The 24,537-nt window shown below is 42.1% G+C and overlaps 1 protein-coding gene across 1 annotated transcript in view; it reads left to right on the top strand.

Annotated features, from left to right (window-relative positions):
- The first annotated feature begins 72 nt into the window (after window positions 1–72).
- The window catches only part of C2H7orf31 (chromosome 2 C7orf31 homolog), a 38,328-nt gene continuing 13,863 nt past the window's right edge, over window positions 73–24,537 (top strand). Inside the window, exons 1-4 of the mRNA XM_050938632.1 lie at window positions 73–206; window positions 7,172–7,348; window positions 11,560–11,631; window positions 21,507–21,536. Of these exons, the coding sequence (XP_050794589.1) occupies window positions 73–206; window positions 7,172–7,348; window positions 11,560–11,631; window positions 21,507–21,536 (413 nt within the window). The remainder of the gene's footprint in view (window positions 207–7,171; window positions 7,349–11,559; window positions 11,632–21,506; window positions 21,537–24,537) is intronic.

The raw sequence follows: 24,537 nt of genomic DNA, 5'->3' as shown, positions 1-24,537 counted from the left end.
ACTAATTCTTTTGATAATTTAATCTTTTATCTCTGTAGCTTCCCTGCAGACCTCAACGCACAAATATGAAGCATGGAGCTGTTACACAGCCTGCCATACTACTATAGAGAAAGGGAGGGAACAGACATATTATCAAAAACCTTAGAGTCTAATGAGGCACTGACTCCGCTGCAAATTCCTTCACGCCCAACTGTGTCCCAGGATAGGTAAGAAATAGCTACTAAAGGAAAATGTGTTTTGCTGAAAATTTTAAAGTATTGGCACCAAACTCTGCTCCCACTTACACTAATGCAACATCATTGCTTTCAATGAAGTTACAAAATTTGGCTCTAAATATCTGTATCTATAAAATAGATTGCATAGGTTGAATTTTTGTGGCTTGCCATAAATTCTGTAACAAAACTGTCTTACCTCAGTCAGTATTTTACAGAGATAAATTATGGGGCAAATTATAGCCTTAGTTGGGGTGCCACACAAAAAAAATTTGGCTCTATAATTCTAGAAAGTCATACATCTCAGCTGCTCATTATTTAGGACAGTGATCCTTTTTCGATCCTCATTTCTCACCTTTACACAGGTCCTCACATTCTGTACTGTTCCTCTACATAATATTTTATCTATAGAAACAGGAAACTAAATTATAGTTCCCATATCACTTAGATCTTTGTGTTTTACTAGTTTTCATTGAGTTTGTCCTGTGAAGGCTAGCATCCCCTATTAAGTCTTCAGCAGGAGCATATTTGATGTAACTGGAGCAAAGAATCCTGTGGCACCTTATAGACTAACAGACATTTTGGAGCATGAGCTTTCGTGGGCAAACACCCACTTCGTCAGATGCATGCAGTGGAAATGTCCAGTGGCAGGTATATATATGCAGGCAAGCTAGAGATAATGAGGTTAGTTCAATCAGGGAAGATGAGGCCCTGTTCTAGCAGTTGAGGTGTGAAACTACAAAACCAGTTTCTCCTCCCTTGGTTTTCACACCTCAACTGCTAGAACAGGGCCTCATCTTCCCTGATTGAACTAACCTCATTATCTCTAGCTTGCCTGCCTATATATACCTGCCCCTGGACATTTCCACTGCATGCATCTGACTAAATGGGTATTCGCCCACGAAAACTCATGCTCCAAAACGTCTGTTAGTCTATAAGGTGCCATAGGATTCTTTGCTGCTTTTACAGATCCAGACTAACACGGCTACCCCTCTGATACTTGATGTAATTGGGTTATTCCTGTCTGTCAAACTGTATGCTGAGTCATCTCATTGAGGTATCTTCCCTAGTCAAGGTGCTGGCTGTTTCACTATCATCATGGCTTGCATTGTAAATGTAAAACATTCTAGAAGGTTAGATGAATCTGCCTATGAAATGTTATAATGGCTGACGTACTTAAAATCTAGGAGAATGATAGGCCTTATCCAAATCCCACTGAATTCAAAGGAAAGACGCCCATTGATTGGACAGTGCCCCACAATAGGATGAGTTGGCTGGTCACAAAGGCCAAAAAACTAAGGGCACACAGACTATAAAAGCAAGTAACGTTTACTGTTAAAAATAAGCACCATTTTTAGGCCTCTTCTACACTACAAAACATTACAATGCTGAAGCATAGAAAAGAAACATGATCGTGACCCCAGCCATGTTATAATACGTCATTTTCTGTGGATAGAAAAAACTATGTTGTGTCCACACTAAGGGACCATGAGTCAAATTCTCTGCTGAGATAGATGTGCAGACTTCACTGAACTCAGTAGAGCTACACCCATTATACCAGAAAAGAATTTGGCACCAAGTCTTAGCTTAGATATCAGTCAGGGTTGTAATACAGTTTTTTTTTTAAATGATGCAAATAGGTATTTTCTGACAAGAAAAAAATCTTAGAAAATGGTTGGCCTCAACTATTTTAAATAATACGTAATAAATCTGAATTTTAATCATTATTAAAAGTCTGCTGTCTTTACTGAGTTGAACTTCATGTATATCAATATATGTACTACACGTCTATTGCAGCTGAGTAGTTTTAGTGTACTGTTATCTATGGTTAATGTTTGTCACCAATATTTGGGTTAATAAGCTGCCTCTAAACACTCTAAGGCTGTGTTTGTATGTTTACCGTAACTAATGGACAAATCATATCCCCCTAGAAACCAGAACCTGAGGATTTCCTTTTGTGATGAAATAATCAGTTTCAGTAATGGTGTACTGGGCATTAAATAGGGTTAATTCAGTGTTGTTGTATAAATTCAGTGGATTAATGGACACGAAGCAGGTCTTTATAGGCAGAGTTGGTAGCGCTGTCTATAGTTAAGGTTGGCTGACACTTGCCATTGTATGACCCTGTTCTCAGTTGCTTATATCTTTGCCAAACTTTAGCCATTTGGTCTAAAATTTTCCATGCCAAGGTGTCTTCCTCAGGCTGATTTTTTTTTATTTTTTTTTTTGGCAAATTAGAGAAAAATATGATGTTTTGTCCATGTTAAAAAAAATTATTTCAGCCATTTCATTGAGAAGCTCTATCACAGCCATGTTTTGGAGCAGGAACTTGAAATTTGATAAGAAGGGTCACCCTGGTCCCATAGATGTGCCATTTGCTGTTACTGTGGGGGGGAAAGTCCAAATTTGGCCAAGTTATAAGCCTTTGAAAAATTTTACTTTGCCCCTCATATGCATCTCAGTGTATAAGTTACATTAGTTTTTCACACCCACTGGACTGATTCACCACGCCCTTTCAACAGTGCAAATTGGACATAAAAGGCTGTCAATGTGAATGACACCCAGGCCAGGGCCCTAATCCTACCCCAGACAGACTCACCACCAACACAGCTTCCTGCAGCACTTGGGTTTCCCTTAGAGATCTCAGTTTCAAGTATGGCTCAAGTCAGAACCTGCTTTGTTTATGAGATTCGATGAGCTCGCACCAGAAAACAAGAGAAATTTTCAGGCAAAAATACAATTTAAATAAACGATGCACTAGTAAACTGATGGCTGACTTGGCAATTTCATTTGATCAAAAGCAAGGAAAGTAATTTTTAGTTCTATGTGTTACTCTTCCAGAACTTGACAATTAGAATTTAATATAATTCTAGAATCATTGAAGTCAAGGAGGGAAAATCCCTGTTAAGCCATCTAGTTCATTTCTCTGCTGGTGCAGGATTGTTTCCTACTCTACATCAGTTTGTCCAGTATAGTTTTAGTTTGATATTCTCTTGCAGAGACACAGTTTTGTTGTGTCCATAATCCCATTGGATTGATATTGACTATAACTGTTCCTTTGTTTGAGAAATCGTTAAGTAGAAGCTTAACAAAGCCCTGTTTGGTTCGGTAGGCAATCAGATTCATGCACCTTTGTGTGCCATGTTTGTCTTTTCTGTCTTGGGTTAAGTGGTTGTTCTGCATCTTAGTAACAGGTAGATAGAAGTCAGCATGAATGATTCATTAATGTTTCCTTTGGGTCCAGTTTACCACCTACTGACATGGCCAGCATACACAGTGATTTGATATCTGGCTTCTAACCTTCAGAGGAAAAAAAAAACCTTAAACAGAGCTGTTCAAAAATTAGATGCTAACGTTCATTCAACTATTAAATATAGAAAAATGCTCTGATAACCCACAGGGTTCTGATAAATGCAGAGGGTTATTTTAATTTGTCCTGCAAGATAAACTCATTGCCTCATGAAGTTGCATCATGTTCTGACACGGTGTCATGAAGGGAGATGAGAAATTCTGGGAAACAAGTGATGCTACGGAGCTGGACTGCCAAGAAATGATGTGTGGTGAAGACCAAAGTATAGGCTCTCTGTACTGATGGCTCTGGTCTCCCAGAGATCTCCCCTACCCTTCCGGGATCTATATAGATGCCTAGGAATCTTCCAGATTTCTAGTCAGCATCTCGTGGCCTTTCCTAATTGGATGATTTGAGGGAATTTCTTCAAGGGAATCCTTGCAGAAATTTTCCTCCCTGAAAGCCTCCTCCCAGTTTAAATGTGCAAGGGGGCAATTTGGCCCTTATATTACAAGGTACTGTACACCCTACTGAACTTTCTGTGGTTTCACTGTGATCCTGTGCACTTTGGGAAGAATATCAGTTCCCCTTGGAAAGCACTTAAAATTTCTTTATTTGGAAGTGCTGAGTTGTTTAAAAACTCTTTGCATATATTTTCCATTTCTGTGAAGAACTGATTGCTTTTTATTCCCCCCGTGTTTGTGTATTTTATTCCATCAATAAATAAGTACACTGTGTTCTTACTACTTCTGTGGTGCTCTTCATCATAAGATTGCAACATAATTTATAAACATTAGTTACTTAAGCCTTATTAATAAGCTCTGAGTTAAATCAGTATTATTATTACCTGTTTTACAGGTGGACAAACCAAGGCACATCAAGATTAAGTGAGGTGCTCAAAGTTACATAATAATTGGCCTGTTTCTCCTGCCATTCACACTGGTGTAACTCCAGTGATTTTAGTGAAGTTATTTCTGAATCACCAGTTTACGACCAGGTCCACACTAGGAGCGTTTTGTGGTATATTGCTACAGTATGCTATACGAGCAAAGCGCTGCTAGTGTGGACAAAGCTTATACCAGCAAAACTGTGCTTTTGCCAGCATAGTTTATTCCAGCATCCCTCCCACAACACCTCCCCAAGTGATATACTGGCAAAAGGGCATCTTTGCCAGTATAACTGCATCTATGCTAGGGGCTTTTGCCAGCGATATCAGTCACAATCAAGGTGGATAAAAATCAATTATTTTTCTTGAAAAAATGTAAAAAAGCAGATTTCTTAATTTTAATTTTTTGTATTTTGTTATTTAAATTATAAGAAGTTTTTCTTTTGAAAAAATAAACCTGCTTAAAATGGCCTTGAATTTAACACAAAATATGTTAGGCCTAAACGTATTCTAATTTCTTAAATCATTTAAATAAAAATAAATATGCTGAATCTATGAGCCTCTGTTCACAACTTTGATTTAAAGGCTGCCTTTCAACGTAAAGAAAGAATCAAGGGAAAAACATCCAACTTTTGAGACCAAGTTTTATAAATATGGCATAGTAGGACAGCCTAAGTAACTTACGAGACTGTCTTATGGTCCAGAGACCTAGAGAACATTCACAGATTCTAGGACTGGAAGGGACCTCGAGAGATCATCGAGTCCAGTCCCCTGCCCTCATGGCAGGACCAAATACTGTCTATATGTACACTGCAATAACAGACCTATGGCATGGCTGCAGCTGGCCTGGATCAGCTGACTCAGGCTCTTGGTGCTTGGGCTGCACAGCTGAAATTTGTAGTGTAAATGTTCAGGCTTGGACTGGAGCCCACGCTCTGAAAACCTGTGCATGGGTTAGGTCTCTCAGAGCCTGGGTTCCAGCCTGAGCCTGAACATCTACACTGCAGTGTCTAGCCCCACAGCTCAAGCACTAGGCATTCAAGTCAGTTGGCTGGGCTCTGACACTTGGTGCTGCAGGATTTTTATTGCAGTGGACATTCCCGCCAACAAGTAGGAACTTAAGCTCCAGTCCCTTTCCCTTAGGCATATTTGAAAATTTCCCAGGCTGATCTGAAATAATCAGTTTTATTCACTGACTGCATTAATCCCTCTGTTTAATAAAACAGTTACTTGTTAAAGTGAAACATGTTTTGATAAGAGAAGTTCAGGTATCCAAAATATTTCAGGTTTTTTAATAACAATAAGTTTTCTGCGCTGTTGTTTGTGTTTGATTAAATTCCAGTTACCACCCTAATGCAGCTTGACACAAATCCTGAGCAAAAAGTTAATTATCTAGTAAATAAGCAATAGATCATTCACCATTTTCTAACATACTAAAATGTACAGTTAAGAATCTGACCATATTAAGCTATATAATTGCTTAAATAAATGTGTATTGTTATCGTGTACCGTCCTAGGCAGCAAAAGCATGTACAAAATCTAGTGTAAAGCTTATATTTAGTTTTAAATCAACATGTTTTAATGGTTATATCAACCAGTGAGAATGCAGCATTCTTTAGAAAGTAACTGAAGTACAAATGGAAAAGTTGATTTAAATCCAGACTTTCCATTTGGTGATGTAATCATGATTTAAATTGCTTTGATTTGAATCAATCCACCCTGGTCACAATTATACCCCTGACTAACATAGCTATGCCAGCAGAAGTCTGTAGTGTAGGCGTAGCCTTTGTGAGAGAAGAATCATGTCCACCTCATTAGCAACAGGGCAGTAAATAGGACCCAGGAGACCTGGTTCTGAGTACTTTGCCCTGCCAACTGGACATATCTTAACATAAACTCAAAAGATGATGATGGCTGATCCTTAGAACAGCAGTATAACCAATCATTGTTGAATTTGGGAGGGATCTCTGGACTCCTACTCCCAGGGTCAGTACACACATTTGTTTATTGCTGCAATTTTAGAAGTATTTTTATGGGTCTGTTCAATGGAGAGGTTTTGGAGGAAGCCACCATACCTGGGGGAAACTGAGTCTATGTTTTTCCAGCCTCTCTCCCCATCAGTCAGAATGATAGGATATGCTTTATGCCTGCATTATTACCTGGGAAATTCCTGCCGGATGAAAAAAACCAAGAGGAAAAGGAAGTGTGTAAAATGTTCACTCTGCTTGGTGCTCATCCTCATGAAACAAGTGAAGTAAATGACACACATAGTACTACAGAACTGTTGGTGATATAGGCACACTGAATTATGCTGGAACTATTCAACCGTTGGCAGAAACTTGTGACATATCTGATAGAGCTTGTATGCCCTGGTGGGCTGCAGATACTAAAGAGTAACATCTCTCACCCACTCTCTAGAGATGTCAGGGAAGATTTTCAAAAGAACAATTGTACTTAGGCATCTAATTTGTACAGTCAATGTGAATTAATTGCCTTGCTACAGTTTGGCTCTTTGAAAATCCATCAGCACATGAGTTTGTGTAGTGGTATTTAGCACCTAGAGGACAAGAGAGGTGATCCATGTTTCAGCAGCTCATTCACTCAATGTATATTGCAAGAGGTCAGACATGCCTGCAGCATATTAGCATAAGCATTCACCTATCTTCTTCTTCCAGCCAATCAAAATATACTGGACTTACTTCTGCTCCCAACTGGGGCAGGCTTATTATGACAGCTGTGGTCAAAAAGCTGCTGCTGTTCAAGACTATTCTTTTTTTGTTTCAGATATGAGGAGTTAAGAGATTCACTTCAGTGGTGCAGGCTTCCGTGGGGAACCGAGAGAGAATATGGAGGAATTGCACCGATTTCATTGCCGGAAGATCATAGACCAAAGAATGAGCCTCCTTGTTTGTTTGCTAAAGGACATCAACATTATGGTTATGGTGGAGTTTCCTGGCCCAGGTAGATTAGTTGCATGCTTCATACATTCCAATTTTTTTAAGTGTTGTAACCTAGAAACAGCTAATGGAATGCAATGTATTTGGACAGTCTGGACAGCAATGCAGATTGATATGTGTAGATAATTTGCATTCTGGAGATAGACTTTGTTACCCCCACTTTGGACAATGCTCTAACCTGTAGTGTGTCTGAGTTATACTGCCCATTATCACCTTCAGTGTATTTACTGAAACTCTTGGATCTCTTTGTTTAGTTTATTTTTTTCTATTGTTTGGTAATGGTGTACTATTTATTAGCTATTGTCCTAAACTTACTCTGTGACATTAGATAAGTCTCACTCGTGGCCTGATTTTTTAGACGCATTCAGTATCTACAAATCCCGCTGAAGTCAATGGGAACTGTAGGCTCTTGGCATTTTTCTGAAGGCTGCTCTGACTTACACCCAGCTTCTCCCAACTCCAGGAGCCATTTTGGGATCAAGGATAGACAGGGCATGCCTTCTGCACCCAAAGCTGAGAGAGAGAAAATTATACACTGCTCTTCACCATACAGGAATTCCCCTTTATGCAAAATGAGTACCCAGGTAGTGGGGGGAGGCTAGCTTTCTGGCTGCATTGCACTGCCAGAATGTGGCCCATTAGCTTTATCTGAAAACTGCCATTCAGCCCTGCCTAGTCAAATTGAACAAGGCTCAGAATATTTGGTGGTACATTCCCTTGGCCCTGCTAGCCCTAGACTATCCTTCCTACCATTCAAAAAGGCAATTTCCTACAGGTATATGTGTGTGCAATGCAAAGGAGATAGAGAGATCACAGGTGTCTCCAAAAATTGCATAACCTCCAAGAAGTGTGTGGTGAAATTCATTGAGCTTAGTGCCTCCAACACAAGTAGCACCAGGTTCATCCTACTCAAAAACAGAGGAAAAAGAGAAATCTCTGAAAATCCAACTAAACTCAAGATAAGTAAACTGCATTATCCACCCTGAATGTCTCACTGACATTCTGGATCTGCAGCACCAGCTGAGGAGCCTAGGCAAACAGATATGACTTCAGAGATCTCAACCCTTTTGTAAAGGAATTATGAAGTAATGTTCAGCGGTACTACTCTCTGCCAAATGAGGTGGGGAGGACAAAGAGAAGACAAGGCCATTGTCCCGTCCCCCCATCATGGAATCAGTTTTCCTTATAGAAATTGACTTTATGGTGACAGGTCCTTGGAATGACTCCAGACAAGAATTTTTATTGCTTTTGGGGTTTTTTTTAAAATATATAAATCCTAGACTTATTCAGTGTATACACATGCTGGGCTAGATCCTGGCCCATGCTTCATCTCATTCTGTTCCACTCTGGTGGTGGAAGGGGGACAGAAGACTAGCTTTAACAGTAATCTGGTCAGCATAGCCACCTGCTTTTAGCCTCCAGCATAAGAGTTGTTTCAGAAACATACCAAGGTGGAAGGAGAGCTAGTGGTCGTAGGCCAGTTCAATGGCCCCTTGGGGGCCATAACTACAGGTGCTATTAGAGCAGCCCTGAGGTTGCTCTGAATTACAGGAGGAGCCCAAGTAGCCCCCAAATGCCCAGCAGAGCTACAATATATCTGAGGATTGGCCCTCAGATTGAAAAATTCTCCCTAAATATTCATATCGCTATCCAAACAGAGAAGCAATGAAACCTAAAGGTTAATTCTGCATTGCCTGGAAAGTTGTATTTATGTCCTTTTATCTATAGCCTTCTCCACATTGTAGGGGCCAAGAGTATTGGTTTCTGGCTGTTGAAGCAGCATCCCTTTGCAGCTACCTTAGCAGGTTGATTCCAATTAAACTTAGCAGGAGGGCAAGTTAGAAGTGTATTAAGTACTTATTACAGTACAGTTTAGTCTGGATCAGAAAGCGGAAAGTAGTAAAGATGCAAGGGAAGTACTTTAGAAATCTGTGACTGTGTCCATAGTGGAGTGAATGCCAGCACTGGAGGTATAAGAAGCCTGTATGTCACACGCACGCACACACACACACACACTCTCTGTCTCTGTCTCTGTCTCAGCAGCTTGTATTTAAAATACCAAGCGAAATTATTTAGAGCCTGTGATAGTTGATTTTGGTAGTGGAGCTATTGTCTGTTCATGAGCCACATACAAAATTACTTGATTTTTTTTTTTTAAATCTCATATTTAGGGGTTGGTTTACTTGTTTGTTTTTGTAAATGAGTATACTTCTTCTTTGGTATCTCCTATACATTTGTTTGGTCTACTGATAGGGAAGTATAGTGAACAGTATAAGTGCTGTAGTTCCAAAATCTGTGGTTATAACCAAAATGCTTCATTTTCCCAACCCAATTTATAAAATTTCAACAGAAAGTTTATGAAGGATAAAAAGTGGGAAAAGTATTTTTCCAGCACACTCCTGTCCAACATATCTCTGGCTTTTAAATATTCTGGGTGGTTCCTTATAATGAAGTTGATATGTGAAATGGAGCACACCTTTTTAAGGAAGATTTAAGTTTCTGAGAAACTACGTATTGGCAGAGCTGGTTTTATGTGGGAAAAGAACTGAGGTAATGTGCAGTTTTCACCAGCAGATGTCAGTGTGCGCTAATAATATAGGGAAGACCATATTTCAGAAGCACTGCATTATTTACAATTATTTATCCTCTTAGTGCTGGGGGATACAGTTTCCAATACAAAATGTTCAGTTGTCAACTGACTCACAATGCATAGGAAGCCAAAATGTCTCCCTTTACAGACAAAAGTAATGAGTCTCTGCAGATGCATTGAACCAAAGGTTATTCTGATCCCTAACACCATATCTCATTTACTGAGTTATTCCACTCGGCTGGAATAGTTACAAAGGCTGTGTGTATCTAAAGATGCATCTTTGCAGCATAATACTTTTGAAGTGTAATTAAGACAAAAAAATAAAAGTTCCAGGTCATCATAACATTTTTATTCTAAAGTTGGAAACAGAATTCACATCATGGAGATAGTTTATGTGCAGTGTTCTCATTGAGATCTGTGTTCAAGTCTAACATCTCCCAGGACACTGAGTGCAACTTGGCCAATTATCAGAAAAAACTTGTAGGTAGGTGGGCGGGTGGGACGGCTAATGCAAACATCACTACTCCGTAAGAGTCCCCCACATGTGAGGTAGTCCACTTAATAGTGTTGAAAGCATTGCCTGACGGGAATATGCATCCTGCCTCTGAGATAGATGTCAGGTGTCAGCAGTGGCTGCTAAATGGAAAGAAGGAAGTCAGTGACCCAATCCAGACTGGCTTTGGCAAAGAAAGAGAGAGTGCAGAGCACTCTGAATGTCATGGAAAGATTCCTGGCAAGACAAGGTGGGTGAAGTAAAAGCTTTTATAGGACAAACTTCTAATAAGAGATATTACCTCACCCACCTTGTCCCTCGAATATCCTGAGATCAACATGGCTACAACAACACTGCATGAAGAGACGATTGTCAACTTTCCAACAACCCAAAACACCATATTAAGCCAAGCAGAACACACCAACACATGCCCTGCTATTCTGAACCAACATTTTCCTCTCTCTTCTTCCAGGCAATGTCTCTTCTTCTTCTATGCAAGCTTAGCCTTTGCAGGTGAAGGTCAGAAGCCCCAAGGCTGTTCTAACTCCAGGGATAACCTTACCAGTTAAAAGTTACTCTGACTGTATGTTCTTCAGTTTGGCTGTCCCTCTAGCACTACTTTTCTCTGTCCTGCCCCATTCTAGCTGCTGATAACCAACATCTGTTCTGTCAGAGGCAGCTAAGATGCCGTCATCTCAGTCAGAGGTCGTGTGTCTTTTCAGCAGCAACAAAGATCACTGAGAAAGGTCCCATTTTTCTGCACACTAAGCGTCTTGACTCTGCCAGCCCATTGACTTCAATGGGAGTAGAGGATGCTCAGCATCTTCTGTTAAACGCTCAACCCCTCATAGGATCAGGCTCTAAGGGCTTGATTCTGTGCCCATTGAAATCATTGGCAAAGGGGCTTGACGCTTCTGAAAATCAGGCCCTGTGTAACTTAAATGTGAAGGTCTGAATGATAGTAAGTATCCACATGTCCAGTATCTCTGAATTTGGTGGTAAGGGCAGTCTATGGACTGCAGGCAAAAATTACATACCATGTCTACATCTCTTACAAGAAAAAAATTAGTATGTGTTTCCTGGGATTTTTAAAACCAATAAGTAAAATGTTGTTTTGTGTTTCTTTATGCAGAGGTCTTCCCATTGAACAGTATTATGATGTAACCCAAATGAAAAAAAGTGATGTCCGTATGAATGATGATCTGTAAGTTTCATTACAGCATAGATCAGATAATTTATTTAGTGTGGCAAATGTAATGACAAGCTAAATATTAATTCCTCCTTAATGACCTCGTGGATTAATGTTTATGATGAAATATGACCTTTTCATAAAATGTGGTTGGTCAGTGACTACAAAAAGCACACATAGTTTGGAAGGAAGTTCAGAATGAGGTATTAGTGCCCCCACTCAGTTTAGTATCTCTTAAGCAATGAGATTTTAATTGGTTTTATTGATTTGTCAACCGGTGTCACTCAGAAATACTCTCTCCTACTGGGCGAAGTCCCAGTTAGCAAAGAATAGCACTGAGCTAACCATGACATCCTGTGTGCATCATATTAAAGTTTTCTCTGGTATCTTTAGGTGTACTTAAAGAGGAGGTCTGACTGAGACAATGTTTCCTTTTTTTCACTGCTACTATTTAAAAGAGTAGCTGGTTTCCTTGAGATTGAATGCTGCCAGTTAGATCTGCAGTACACCGTTTTGCCCCTTGATGGCACCAACAAAACACTGAAACTTGCAGCTCAAAACAAAATGTTTAGGTTAATGTAACAGTAGTTATGAGTTTAAACACTCAAAAGTCAGGAAATGAACAAGTTAAGGTCCTCACAACAACATTAACTTAGCAGTGTTGCATATCCTATATGCTTAGTTATGTAGTTAGGGCTAAGGCTGTATTAACTTTCCCCCACAGGCCAGGTAACCATGGGAACAGTGTGTGATTCACCCTCACCCCTTCCTCAGCAGGGTTGCCATCTCCAAGATTCAGAAAAACTAGCCCCTGGCCATGCCACCACCACCACCAACAAAGGTAGTGCCAACAGTAGCTAATTATTACCCCACACCAGTGGTCAAGCCAGGGCCGTCCTTAGGCATAGGCAGAATAGGCAACAGCGTAGGGCCTCACACTGCCTAGGGGCACCACTCTGCAGGCAGCCCAGACAGTGTAGAAGCAGGGCTGCTGGGTCCTAGAGAGAGCCGAATGCAGCACAGTCTGAGGGACGGGATTGGCTGCTGGGGTCTCTGGGAATATCTTAGCCAAAAACAGAAAATTAAGTTGTTGACAATTATTAGTGACAGGTTTGGTTTGAGGCAGGGAGTGGGCCAGTTTTCATCAGAGAAACAAAAACTGTTGACTGACTTTCCTATAGCCTGTTACTCCTGATAAGAGCCCTCCAACAACTGTAATATGCTCATCTCCTTACTAGTGTATAAAGCAGGGGTCGGCAACCTACGGCACACGTGTCAAAGGTGGCAGGTGAGCTGATTTTTGATGGTATGCAGCAGCAGGCTGAGCGGCTCAGCCCATCACTGCTCTGGGGTTCCGGCTGCTGCCCTATTGCCAGCTGGGATACCAGCCATCGGCCCCACTCAGCACCTGCTGCTGGCCTCGGGACCCCCAAGGAACCCCAGGCTGGCAGTGGGCTGAGCAGGCCAGCTGAACCACTCAACCTGCTGTCAGCCTGGGGTTCCATTCACTCAGCCGGCAGTGGGCTGAGTGGGCTGGTGGCGGGCTGAGCAGGGCTGATGGGAGGTTGAGTGGCTCAGTCTGCTGCCAGTCTGGGGTGCCAGCAGCACTCAGCCTACTGCTACTCCAGGGTTCCGGCTGCCGGCCCCTTGCCAGTCAGGAGCTCAGCTGCCAGCCCCACTCTGCCTCCTGCCAGCCTGGGTGAGCAGAATCCCAGGCTGGTAGCGGGCTGAGGGGGGATTGGCGGCCGGGATCCTGGCTGGCAGGAGTTGGTGGTCAGAACCCCAGACCAGCAGCGGGCTGAGCAGGGCCTGGGATCCTTGTCTAGGGTTCCAGCCACCAGCCCGCTGCCGGTTTGGGGTTTCATTTACTCAGCTGGCAGTGGCCTGAGCAGGACCGGTGGCCAAGACCTCAGATAATAACAATAGTTTATTTATATAATATAGACATAGAGAGAAACCTTCTACAAACATTAAAATGTATTACTGGCATGAGAAACCTTAAATTACGGTGAACTTGGCACACCACTTCTGAAAGGTTGCCGACCCGACCCCTGGTATAGAGTGACCATATGTTGTACTAAGATTCTCCTGCTTTTTTTTTCCCTGTGAGTCAGTATAACTTTTGCCAGCCCAGAAGTTGGGCAGCCAATGTTTTACGTTTTCACAATGTTTTCTCCAACTTTCATAAAGTAAATACATAGTTAATATGAGTTAAAAAGGCCAGGGACACTTCTTTGTGAAGAATCTGTACAGCAGATCATGCCCATAGATGACCCAGAAAAGAAATTTGAGGTTGAATTTTTTAATGTTGTGATGGATAAAGCAGTATCTGCTGTTGATGAAAGGTTTAATACCTTGCAAGTACACCATGAATAGTTTGGATTTTTGTATGACATAACTAAATTCAACAAAATAGGAAAACAAGAGCAACTAATGACAAAATGCAAGAACCTAGAGAGCCTCCTGAAGCACGGTGATAGTTTTGATTTAAATGGACTTGAACTGTACGAAGAATTGAGTACACTGTCATCAATGTTGCCACATGCAAAATCGGTGATGGACATTCTACAGTTTATTCATACCCGCAAACTTGTTGACATATATTCTAATGTGTACATTGCCACTCGTATTCTACTGACAATTCCTTTAACAGTAGCATCAGGAGAACGGAGTTTCTCAAAACTAAAGCTCATTAAAAACTATCTCCGCTCTACAATGAGTCAGGAACGCTTAACTGGTCTTGCTATTCTTGCAATTGAACAAGACACGACTTTGTCTTTGTCATACGATGACATTATTACTGATTTTGCAGCCAAAAAAGCCAGAAAGATTGCTTTTAATTAAAAACAAATCTTTGTTTCAATACCTCTTCATATAAATTTCCAATAAAATTTTGATAAATTAAAAAAAATTTGCATCATTCTGTCATCAGAATTTTTTCTATAGTGCTGCTTCTTTAGTGCTAGTCCATCAGCATTACAGTGTGCTTAATTAAGTTAAACTGGTTTTAATAACATGAATGTGGCAAGTTTTCCAATACTGTAAGCTTATGTTTGTGTTGCTAAGAGCAGATCAGGCACAGGGGCACCAGTTTAATAATCTCGCTTAGGGCACCATAAATCCTAAGGCCGGCCCTGGGTCAAGCCCTCTCTTTGGTCACCTAGACACACAGGTGCCCATTCCTCTGTCCGCATGAGCTTCTACACCCTCCCACTCACAGGAGCTTCAGTCCTTGAGGGAGCCACACTACTGTCCCCTGTCAGGAGCCTCTGTCTCCCATATCCCATTCCTTATCCCTTCGTGATGACAAGCCTCAGTCCATCTTGCTTCCTGGTCCCCAGTGCCAGGAGGAGCTGCTACAGCTCAGCAAGTTGAGGGGCCAGCACACAGAGGATGGTGCCAGCTGTTCTCCCAGCCAGGTGATGTGCAGTAGTTACAAAACCACTGCATGGCCACGTGCCTGTAGCGAACAGGGAATGCTGGTCCCAAGGAGCGGGGGGAGCACACTGAATCTTTTCACTGGCAATGCAGTACAAAAACCAGCTAGGCTGATTAAAAGCCAGCCAGGTGGCAAGCAACCCTCCCTTCCCATCTATAGTGCCTGCCAGATTCCAAAGCATGCTACCCCCTTGGGCATTTTGTGTGAGCCCACGAGGGCTGGAAAGGCAGCAGAACTACCACAGCTCTGCTGTGTGAGGGTGAAGACAGGCCACAAAGAAGTTGCACTGCACAGCATGAATCTGCAGCCCTGTGCCCCAGCCCCAGCGTGTAGCGCTGTATGCTGGCTGCCTCCATGGCACCACGCAACAGGGACTTGAAAGTAGGCAAAGGGAGGGTGGGTTTGGTAAACTGAAAGAGTGTGTTGGCCAGAGCCGACCCTTACTGGGCCTTGACCGATAATGCAGCCTAGAGGCATTGGCTATGCAGCTCTTGCGAACTGTGACTGCAGGTCATGGGGAGAAATCTTACCTTACAAGTTCTGCATATTAATACCCCCCCCCATGCACACACACACAAAGCATGTTTGCTTGAGCTTTGCTCAAATGACAAGGATTTGTCCTTAGTGTGGGGTTTTATAATTGCTGGAGCATTTGGATACTGGTGCGATACAAGTATCTATGCATACTGAGCTCAGCTCTGCCAACCTTTGCACTATACCCCAGCAGGTATGCAAGAAATGCAGGATCAGGCCCAGTGAATTAAAGATAAATAAGAGTTTCATCTTTAACTCAGTCTTTTTCTTTGAGTGGCTTTCAGATTGCCTCTCATTCACCTGGATTGTTCAGCCCGCTGACTTGGTTTTATTTTATACTTCATAGGCCTAATCCATTTCTGATGTAACTTCACTGATTTCACGAGAATGACACCAGGCAAGGATTTGGCCCCTTATATTTTGATGGCCAGATGAATGCCTTGTAAATTATAATTCTTATTGCAGAGAATTCACTCTGCCTGCGCAAAGGCTAGGACAACGGGTGATGTATGGGAGGGTTGGGGAGCGAAATCCACCCCCAACCCAAGGCACAGAACAGCTACTCAGGCAACAGCTTCTTCCACCTCTTCTACTGTATCCTCATAAGCCCAAATTCAGTTGTTCCTATTCTGGCCCACCCCAAGTGCAGGCAGTGAGGTTGCTTCCCTTAGTGTACTAGCCCCACATTGCATGCTTGTTGGCACATGACCCCTTTCCAGGGACTGCTTTGGGCAGGTTACATGAGGGGAGGAGGCATGTGGCCACAGGGACAGCTCAATATCTGGCTAGAACGCTGCCGTGGCCCAGGGATGTTTTAGTTGAGAGTGCGTTGATACATTTTCTTAATTATTTTTAAAATTAAAATGTAACCTGAAAGAGAAGGCTTCCAATGCTTCTATGCTCTTTTAATATTTCAATCTCTGTTCATCGTTTCCATAAGATCATATTTACTCATATTTCATCCTTGAAAGAATTGTTTTTATGTTGTAAAGAAAGAACAGATCTTTTTTAAAATGCCTAGAAAATGTGTCACATTCATACTCACAGGTCTTTCAGAGTGAAGACATTTATGTAACTTTCAGTACTTTCCCTGGGGTATCAAACTGTAAGATGGTAATAACCTTGCGAAATCTGTGCTGAAAACCACTGGCTGAGTGCTGCTCTGGAGACTTATTAGGGAGCTCTTAATACTCGGTGTATTGACATTATAGCTTGTGATGGCTCTTTTGAGCCATGACAGTCTCTCATGGAAAATGAGTCACTGTGCATTTGCAGTAACTAGATGTCATAGACCATAATGGGATTACTGGGCATTTGTCATAACCACAAATCCTTATGTAGTTTTGCATGACAATGAATGGCTTTGCATATACAGGAACTGCCTTTCAAAATGAATGAACACTGGGCCCTATCTTCCCTCTCAGTTAAAAACATACAGAGAACAAGTTAATCAGCCCCTCGTGGGAGCTTTGATGTGCCACCAGAGACCCAAATTTACCCTCCCAGTCCAAGAGGCCACCAGGGATGCTGTGCAAGGGGTGGGGCCACAAAAATCCATCTAGGCCTTGTAGAAAATCCTTCTCATGCCAGTGATCCGGGACCCACTAGATAATGGTATGTCCAACCAAACTCCTCTCTGGTCCTGCCCCCACACCAGTGTCAGCCTCACAAGCTTGCAACTGTCGCACCATTGGCTGCCAGTTATTACCTGTGATCCATCCCAAAGGGTCACTGGATGCGTAGGATGAGTAAATGCCATTTCTAATCTATTTAGATTTTTCACACTGACTTAGTGTGCAGGAGTGGTGGAATGTACTACTTAGAGCAGCCATTCCTCAGGTCCATCCCCCATCACCACAACCTGACCCTTTCCTACCACACTAAGCTGACTGCCTCCAGGCAGCCCATTTTCTACAGAGGTGCTCAAAGTGCATGGAGGCTTTGGGGGCAGACATCTCACGAAGCTGCCTTTGAGCTGTGTCCCCCAGTAGTATTTCTGAACTGTTAAGCCGCGACCCCAGTGTGCACCATTCAGTGAAGTGAGCTGAAGGAATTATTGTTTCCAAAAATTGCAAAAGTACGCAAAGCTAATACTTTGAATAGACTAATTGTCTCTGAAAAGAAACCATGTCTGTGCCCTGATGTACAAAAATTGGTGTGGCTACTACTAGCTGATTGCCCCCCGTATCTTGTTGCTGTACACATATGACAGCATTCATCTTGACCAACCAGGGATTGAATTGAGGACTTCTAGAGCTAAAAAGCAGAGTCTTTACAGCTTGAGCCAGGCCCAGTAGCTGGGGGCTGTAACAGACCTATAGCTGTTGTGGCCTGCTCATAGAGGGAGGGGAACCTGTAACATGCACCGAGCAGTGGATTACACAAACATATGGTATCCCAAGGCATATACAATCTAATAAGATCTGACGGCAAAACTTATGTTCTGCACTTTTATAATATAAAAAAGGGGAAATTTTTTAAACAAAAATTTTAGACCAGGGTAAATTTTAGGCTGACTATAAACTCCACAAACACACAAATATAAGTAAAAGTTGACAGTCCCATAACTATCATTCCTCTATTATAAGTGTGAGTAAATAGGCACACTGTACTTTTCTTTACAGATTGCATTTAATATTCTGAGAGAGCTGGTTAGTTTGAAGGACTATAACACGTGATATATACATAAGGCCAAATTCGGTTCCTGGTTGCACCTGCGTAAATCTGTTATAATGCTTGTGAACTCTAGCATAAACCCAAAGCAACTCCAGTGAAGATATTGATGTAACTGTGACAGCCAAATTTGGCCCAATTACTATCCTCTGCCCTTGTCTTGTAAAGACATAGGCCCATAGTGTTTGGTTCCTGAATTTGAGATTTGCATCTGAAGAAGTGGGTTTTTTACCCATAAAAGCTTATGCCCAAATAAATCTGTTAGTCTTTAAGGTGCCACCGGACTCCTTGTTGTTTTTTTAAAATGAAGGCACCCCAAATTATGGACACTTCAGAAAATGTGAGGTTCAGGCTTTTTTGGCTGTTTATGTACTCAGGCTCTAAAAGCTTCTATAAAGTACATTCTGCTATTGAAAGTGCAAGTTTACTGCTACTTTCTTACTACCTAGAGCAGGGATAGGCAACCTATGGCACACATGCCAAAGGTGGCACGTGAGCTGATTTTCAGTGGCACTCACACTGCCCGGGTCCTGGCCACCAGGGCTCTGCATTTTAATTTAATTTTAAACAAAGCTTCTTATACATTTTTAAAACCTTATTTACTTTACATACAACAATAGTTTAGTTATATATTATAGACATATAGAAAGAGACCTTCTAAAAACATTAAAAAGTATTACTGGCACACGAAACCTTAAATTAGAGTGAATAAATGAAGACTTGGCACACCACTTCTGAAAGGTTGCCGACCCCTGACACCTAGAGTGTAGATATTCCAGTGCTGAGTGCTATAGGAACATCTACAAATAAATAATCCTCCCTCCCCAAAGCACATATGGTACTGAATCTCCTCTTGCTTACATGGAGTAAATCAGAAATAGCTTCATTGAAGTCAGTGGAGTTACACTCATGTAGAACCAATGCACCTGAAAGGAGAATCAAGCCCTATGCTGGTATTTACACAATTCCATCTGCCTGTGGCCAGAAAATTAATTTATCTAACTGAAGAGGTGGAAAACTAAATATAAGTATTAGTAGAATGAATAAACTTTAAAAAATTGCATTTGTGTAAATGCAGTTATTTCTATAACTGTTTAGATTCCCAAGGCAGGCACAGTGTCAGGCTCTGAGCTGTAATTACCAAGCATGTCCTGAAAATCTAAGTGGTTACAAAAATAACAGTATGTAAATGATTGTCAGAATTTGACATTTGTTTAAGTCCTATGATCTCTGTAACTATCGCACATAAAAAGGAAAGCAATTATCTTTGTTCATTTTAGTGGAGTCATGAGTTAGCTTGTGATGAAATTTTGTGAGATATCACATCACACAGTGATTATACTGAGTGTCACTGTGTAACTTTACTGTGTGTTACCAACTCCTAAATGTGTTACTGTGTTATTATGTGACGCGACCCTCTCCCCACATTTTCTGTTTAGTGATCAAAAGTGTAATGGCTTTAAAAACAGATCCAAAACTGATCATGCTTTGCATTTAAGATATGAAACAGAACTAACAAGGAGATGAATTGTACAGGCTTCTCCAATTCATAGGTTTAACAGGAAGCCGAGATTATCTGAAAAAGAGAAATATGGAAACTCAGGGTTTTAATGATTGGCTGTCCTTCTGGGACAGAGAGAAAACCCTAAAAAGAGTTTCATTTGCCCAGACAGCAGGAATCCCTCCTGAAACCCCTCTAGATACACATGCCCATGTGTATGCATGCACCACAAGGAATGTCCATAATATTCCAGTGCTCTCACTCTGCCTTTTCCTCTACAGAGATCAGTAGCCCTGTGCAAAAGTCAAATCCATATACTTTAGATCTTGTACTGCCTGACAAACAACTCTTCATTTAAATAAAAAATAATTCATACTAATACCTTATACAGTGCTCTTACACAGTACTTTTTTATCAGTAGATCTCAAAGCACTCTACAAAGGTCAGTATCTTATCCCTATTTTACAGATGAGGAAACTGAGGCACGGAGCAGGGTTGTGACTTGCCCAAGGTCACCCAGCAGGCCAGAGACAGAGCCAGGAGTAGAACCTGGCTATGGGTACCCCCATAGTGACTGATGTGAAGTTATGACATAGCTCTGGGACAGCAGGCATGCTGTCTAATTACAAGAGCCAGTGTTAGTAGCACTTCTAAGGGCATGTCTACATTACAATCTTAAGTCCACTTATGTTAGATAGACTTACAGCCACCGCTGTAATTACTGTGGTTGGTAATGTCCACACCTGGGGCTTCTCACCTCCAGCAGGGAGATCCGCACCTGGAGTCTGGTCAGCTGCTGTGCTCCCGGGGGGGAGTGGAGAGCCAGGACCACGGGGCGGGGGCAGCAGGGCTGACATTGGGGAACCCAGGTGGCCGTCCAAGCCAGGAGCCTGGGTAGCAGCCCAGTTTGGAGGGAGACCCCATAGCAGCTGGGCTGGGAGCTGGGAGCCAGCTTTCTTGTCAATTTTACGGAGCTCTATAGAGACTCTGCATTGCCCTAATTACACGGACATAAGCCCTATCTCTCTCGAAGGTGGAGGTATGATGTCAGTGTAGAATGGCACTTACATCGGCAGGAGAAAGACAGTAGTGTAGACACTGACCAGAGGTCCCCAATGCTAGATTGTATCATATATACAGTATATTTATTGCATTCTCTAGTTTTGAAAGACTTTCTGATTCTTGCAGAATAAGTCTGGGACTCCTTCTAGCTTGGTGGTAGAGCCAAGAGATTTAGTGATTAAAGTTTTGCTCTCTAGAATTAGTGTTTTCCTTACTGCTTTAAAAAAACGTCTCTACCATGAAGAATCAAAAATGTATCATTGAAAAATGGTATATAATTTCTCCACGAATACTGTGGCTAGAGTGGATATGTTTTCAGATTTTTCTGTTTTGCATTACTGATAAAAAGGGTTCATTTTATTAAAAGTACTAGCGACTGATGTTTACTAAGGCAGAGCTCGTTACAAGGAAATGTCAGAGGTTGATTATTTTTTTTCCTGTTTCTTCTAAAATGACACACCTTACTGCCCATTGAGCTTTCATATTTTGGCACTTAAATATGTAAAGGACTTTCACACCCAGAGACTGATATCAGTGAGAGTATTATCTGTGTTTATTACATATTAATTTGTCTCTAATGTTTATTGATTGTACTGATTTAGATAAAAAGGGGAGAGGAAATCACAATGTATGTGGATCACTCCAAATTAATCACCTAATATTTTCTTTTCTCTAATACAGGCTTCCTAAACCTCCAGATAATTCAGTTGAGTAAGTTTATTTCACTTATATTGTAGCTTTTTCTTTGTGCCTGAAAAGAAAGGCAGTTCCTCTATTTGATATCCACACTGATATAGTTTAAGTACTCTGGCAATAGATAAGGGGGAAGTTAGCACTAGTCAAAAAGAGAGCTCTCACTACAGAATGAACACATACAATGGTAAATTTATTAGTTCTTATCCAAAGCATCCCGCCCTCTTAGCAGGTGTTGATCTTGCTGGCTGATGGCTAAGGTCTAAATGCATTTTGCTGACTCACTCTTGCTTGTGCCACATATGGTACTTTCTCTGGGTTATGAATGACCTTGTTACTCCTCTGTTTTAGCAAAAGAGATTTGTTGGTGTTAAACTGAGTAACAACTCCCTGTCACCGCAGCTTGTTAGCCAGCCAAACAAACTCCCTAGGGCCGTTCCCAACCCTCTTTGCCTTGCAGCTAACACTTGATACACCCTAGCCCCAAAGCCTCTTGGAAGAGCCTGTCAAGTCTGCTGTCTCCAAAGAGGCAAAATACACAGCCTGTTGACTCAACTAAGTATTCACACCTTATTCTAATATAACAGCATTGAGATGACTTGATAATAAAACAAGAGAAAGTTTATTAATAAAGAACAGAGACTTACGTGACACTAAGCAAAGATAATAGAAACAGAAATGGTAACAAATAAAACAAAAGTATAACTCACTTCTAAGAGACTACATGTAACCGTAGCAGGCTCCAGCCGTCGTCGAAAGCAGTTTCTCACCTACAGCCATTTCTCAGTGTCACCAACCCACATGGCTGGGATCCATCATTCAGAGATGCAAAGAGTGCTGACCTCTTTATTTCCACAGGGATGGATCCAAAATGTCATTTGGCTTCTCCTTAAATTCCTCAAAGTTTATTGTTTTTGTCAGCAAAGTCAGGTTGAAACCCTGGGGTTCAGACTTCAGTGTCTTCCCATCCTGATTTCACATCCTTGCATTAATTTGCTCCTCCTGCATGCCTCCCATGCAAATGAACAGTCCCTTGACTCTGGCATCACCATGCTCGATTTACATTAGAGACAGGGAGGTAACTAGCCTCCCTCTTCTCTGGAAGAAAACCTGTTTCTCCGTTTGTTTGGATACAGATGTTAAGCATAATATCAGTAAGTATCCATAATGCCTGAGGTAGTGTCAAGGGACACATTTCACAATGATATGAATGACCACTGTGTCACCAGCTTTCATATAATATCTGACATGACATTCCTTACAGATAAATATCATGAAAGCAGTGTGTTTGTCAGGGTTGATAGAAGTTGCTGTTACATGACATTGAACCCTTTGCCAGTGGGCACGGAAGGGCTTTTATGGGCACGCCTCATTACCCCACTTAGATATATGGGCAGGGAGGAGGGGAAGCTCCTGTTTAGTGAAGAAAGTACCTAGGGTATGGGCACAGCAGACTAGGTAAAGCCAAGCGTGGTCAGAAAGTTAAACCCTCATTTGTCAGATGCAGCCGCTGTGGCCACATGCAGCCACCAGGGACTTTTCTTGTGGCCATAGCCTCCTGGGCAGTGATTGGGTGTGTCATAACTTAGTCCCAGATTTGGACCTCAGCGTCCAAAATATGGGGGTTAGCATGAAAACCTCCAAGCTTAGTTACCAGCTTGGACCTGGTAAAGCTGCCACCACCCAAAAAATTAGTGTTTTGGGGCACTCTGGTCCCCCCAAAAACCTTCCCTGGGGACCCCAAGACCCAAATCCCTTGAGTCTCACAACAAAGGGAAATAAACCTTTTCCCTTCCCCCCTCCAGGTGTTCCTGGAGAGATACACAGAAGCAACTTCCGTGAATCTAAGCAGAGGGATTCCACCCTCCCCCATTTCCAGCCTGGAAACACAAGCACTTCCCTCTTCACCCAGAGGGAATGCAAAGTCAGGCTAGTAAATCTAACACACACAGATTTCCCCCTGACTTCTTCCTCACACCAATTCCCTGGTGAACTGCAGATTCAATTCCCTGGAGTTCCCCACTAAAGAAAAACTCCAACAGGTCTTAAAAGAAAGCTTTATATAAAAAGAAAGAAAAATACATAAAAATGGTCTCTCTGTATCAAGGTGACAAATACAGGGTCATTTGCTTAAAAGAATATTGAATAAACAGCCTTATTCAAAAAAAATACAATTCAAAGCACTCCAGCAACTATAGACATGTAAGTACAAAACAACAAACCAACTTTGTACTCACAACTTGGAAACAGAAGATTAGAAAGCAGGAAATAGAAAAATCCTTCTCATAGCTGAGAGGGACAGGCAGAAGACCAAGAACAAAGGACCCACACACAAACTTCCCTCCACCCAGAGTTGAAAAAATCCTGTTTCCTGATTGGTCCTCTGGTCAGGTGCTTCAGATACTTATTTCCAGGTGAAAGAGACGTTAACCCTTAGCTATCTGTTTATGACAGGGTGGGGTGTGGGGAGGTAAGCAGCAGCCCCTCCCCGAGAGTTCTCAGCAGGGATTGGGCCCAACGCCCCCCCTTGGAGACACAAACTGGAGGATCAGGCAGCCAATGAGTTCCCCACCTTCCTGGAGGCAATGAGGTCGGACTTCACCCCTGGGTGGCGAGCAGCAGGCTCCAGAAACGGCCCTTGGGCTCCAGCTGTGTGGTAGTGAGTTCCATCCCCTGGCCACAGGGCTTCAGGCTTGGGCCTCGGGCCCCAAACTATGGCTACAGGACTTTGGGCTCCATCCCCCAGGCACCAGGTTCGAGGCTCCGGCCCTGGGCTTACCTCTTCCTGCTATTGCCCCTGGCCTATGCTGCCTTCCTACCCACCTCCCCACCCAAGGCTTAATTTATCCCCAGGCTTGCTGGGGCTGAGTAAATCTGCTGTGACAAGTGATACTTGTATGGCTGTTAATATCACTTTTTACTACAGACTTAGTAGGCTGAGAGGCTGTGGAAAGTGATATTAATGTACAGCTACACCTCTACCTCGATATAACGCTGTCCTTGGGAGCCAAAAAATTTT

This window comes from Gopherus flavomarginatus, chromosome 2 (genome assembly GCF_025201925.1).
Source record: "Gopherus flavomarginatus isolate rGopFla2 chromosome 2, rGopFla2.mat.asm, whole genome shotgun sequence".
NCBI classification, from domain to species: domain Eukaryota; kingdom Metazoa; phylum Chordata; order Testudines; family Testudinidae; genus Gopherus; species Gopherus flavomarginatus.
The sequence above is the reverse complement of the archived record's forward strand: the minus strand, read 5'-3'. Positions and strand labels throughout refer to the sequence as shown.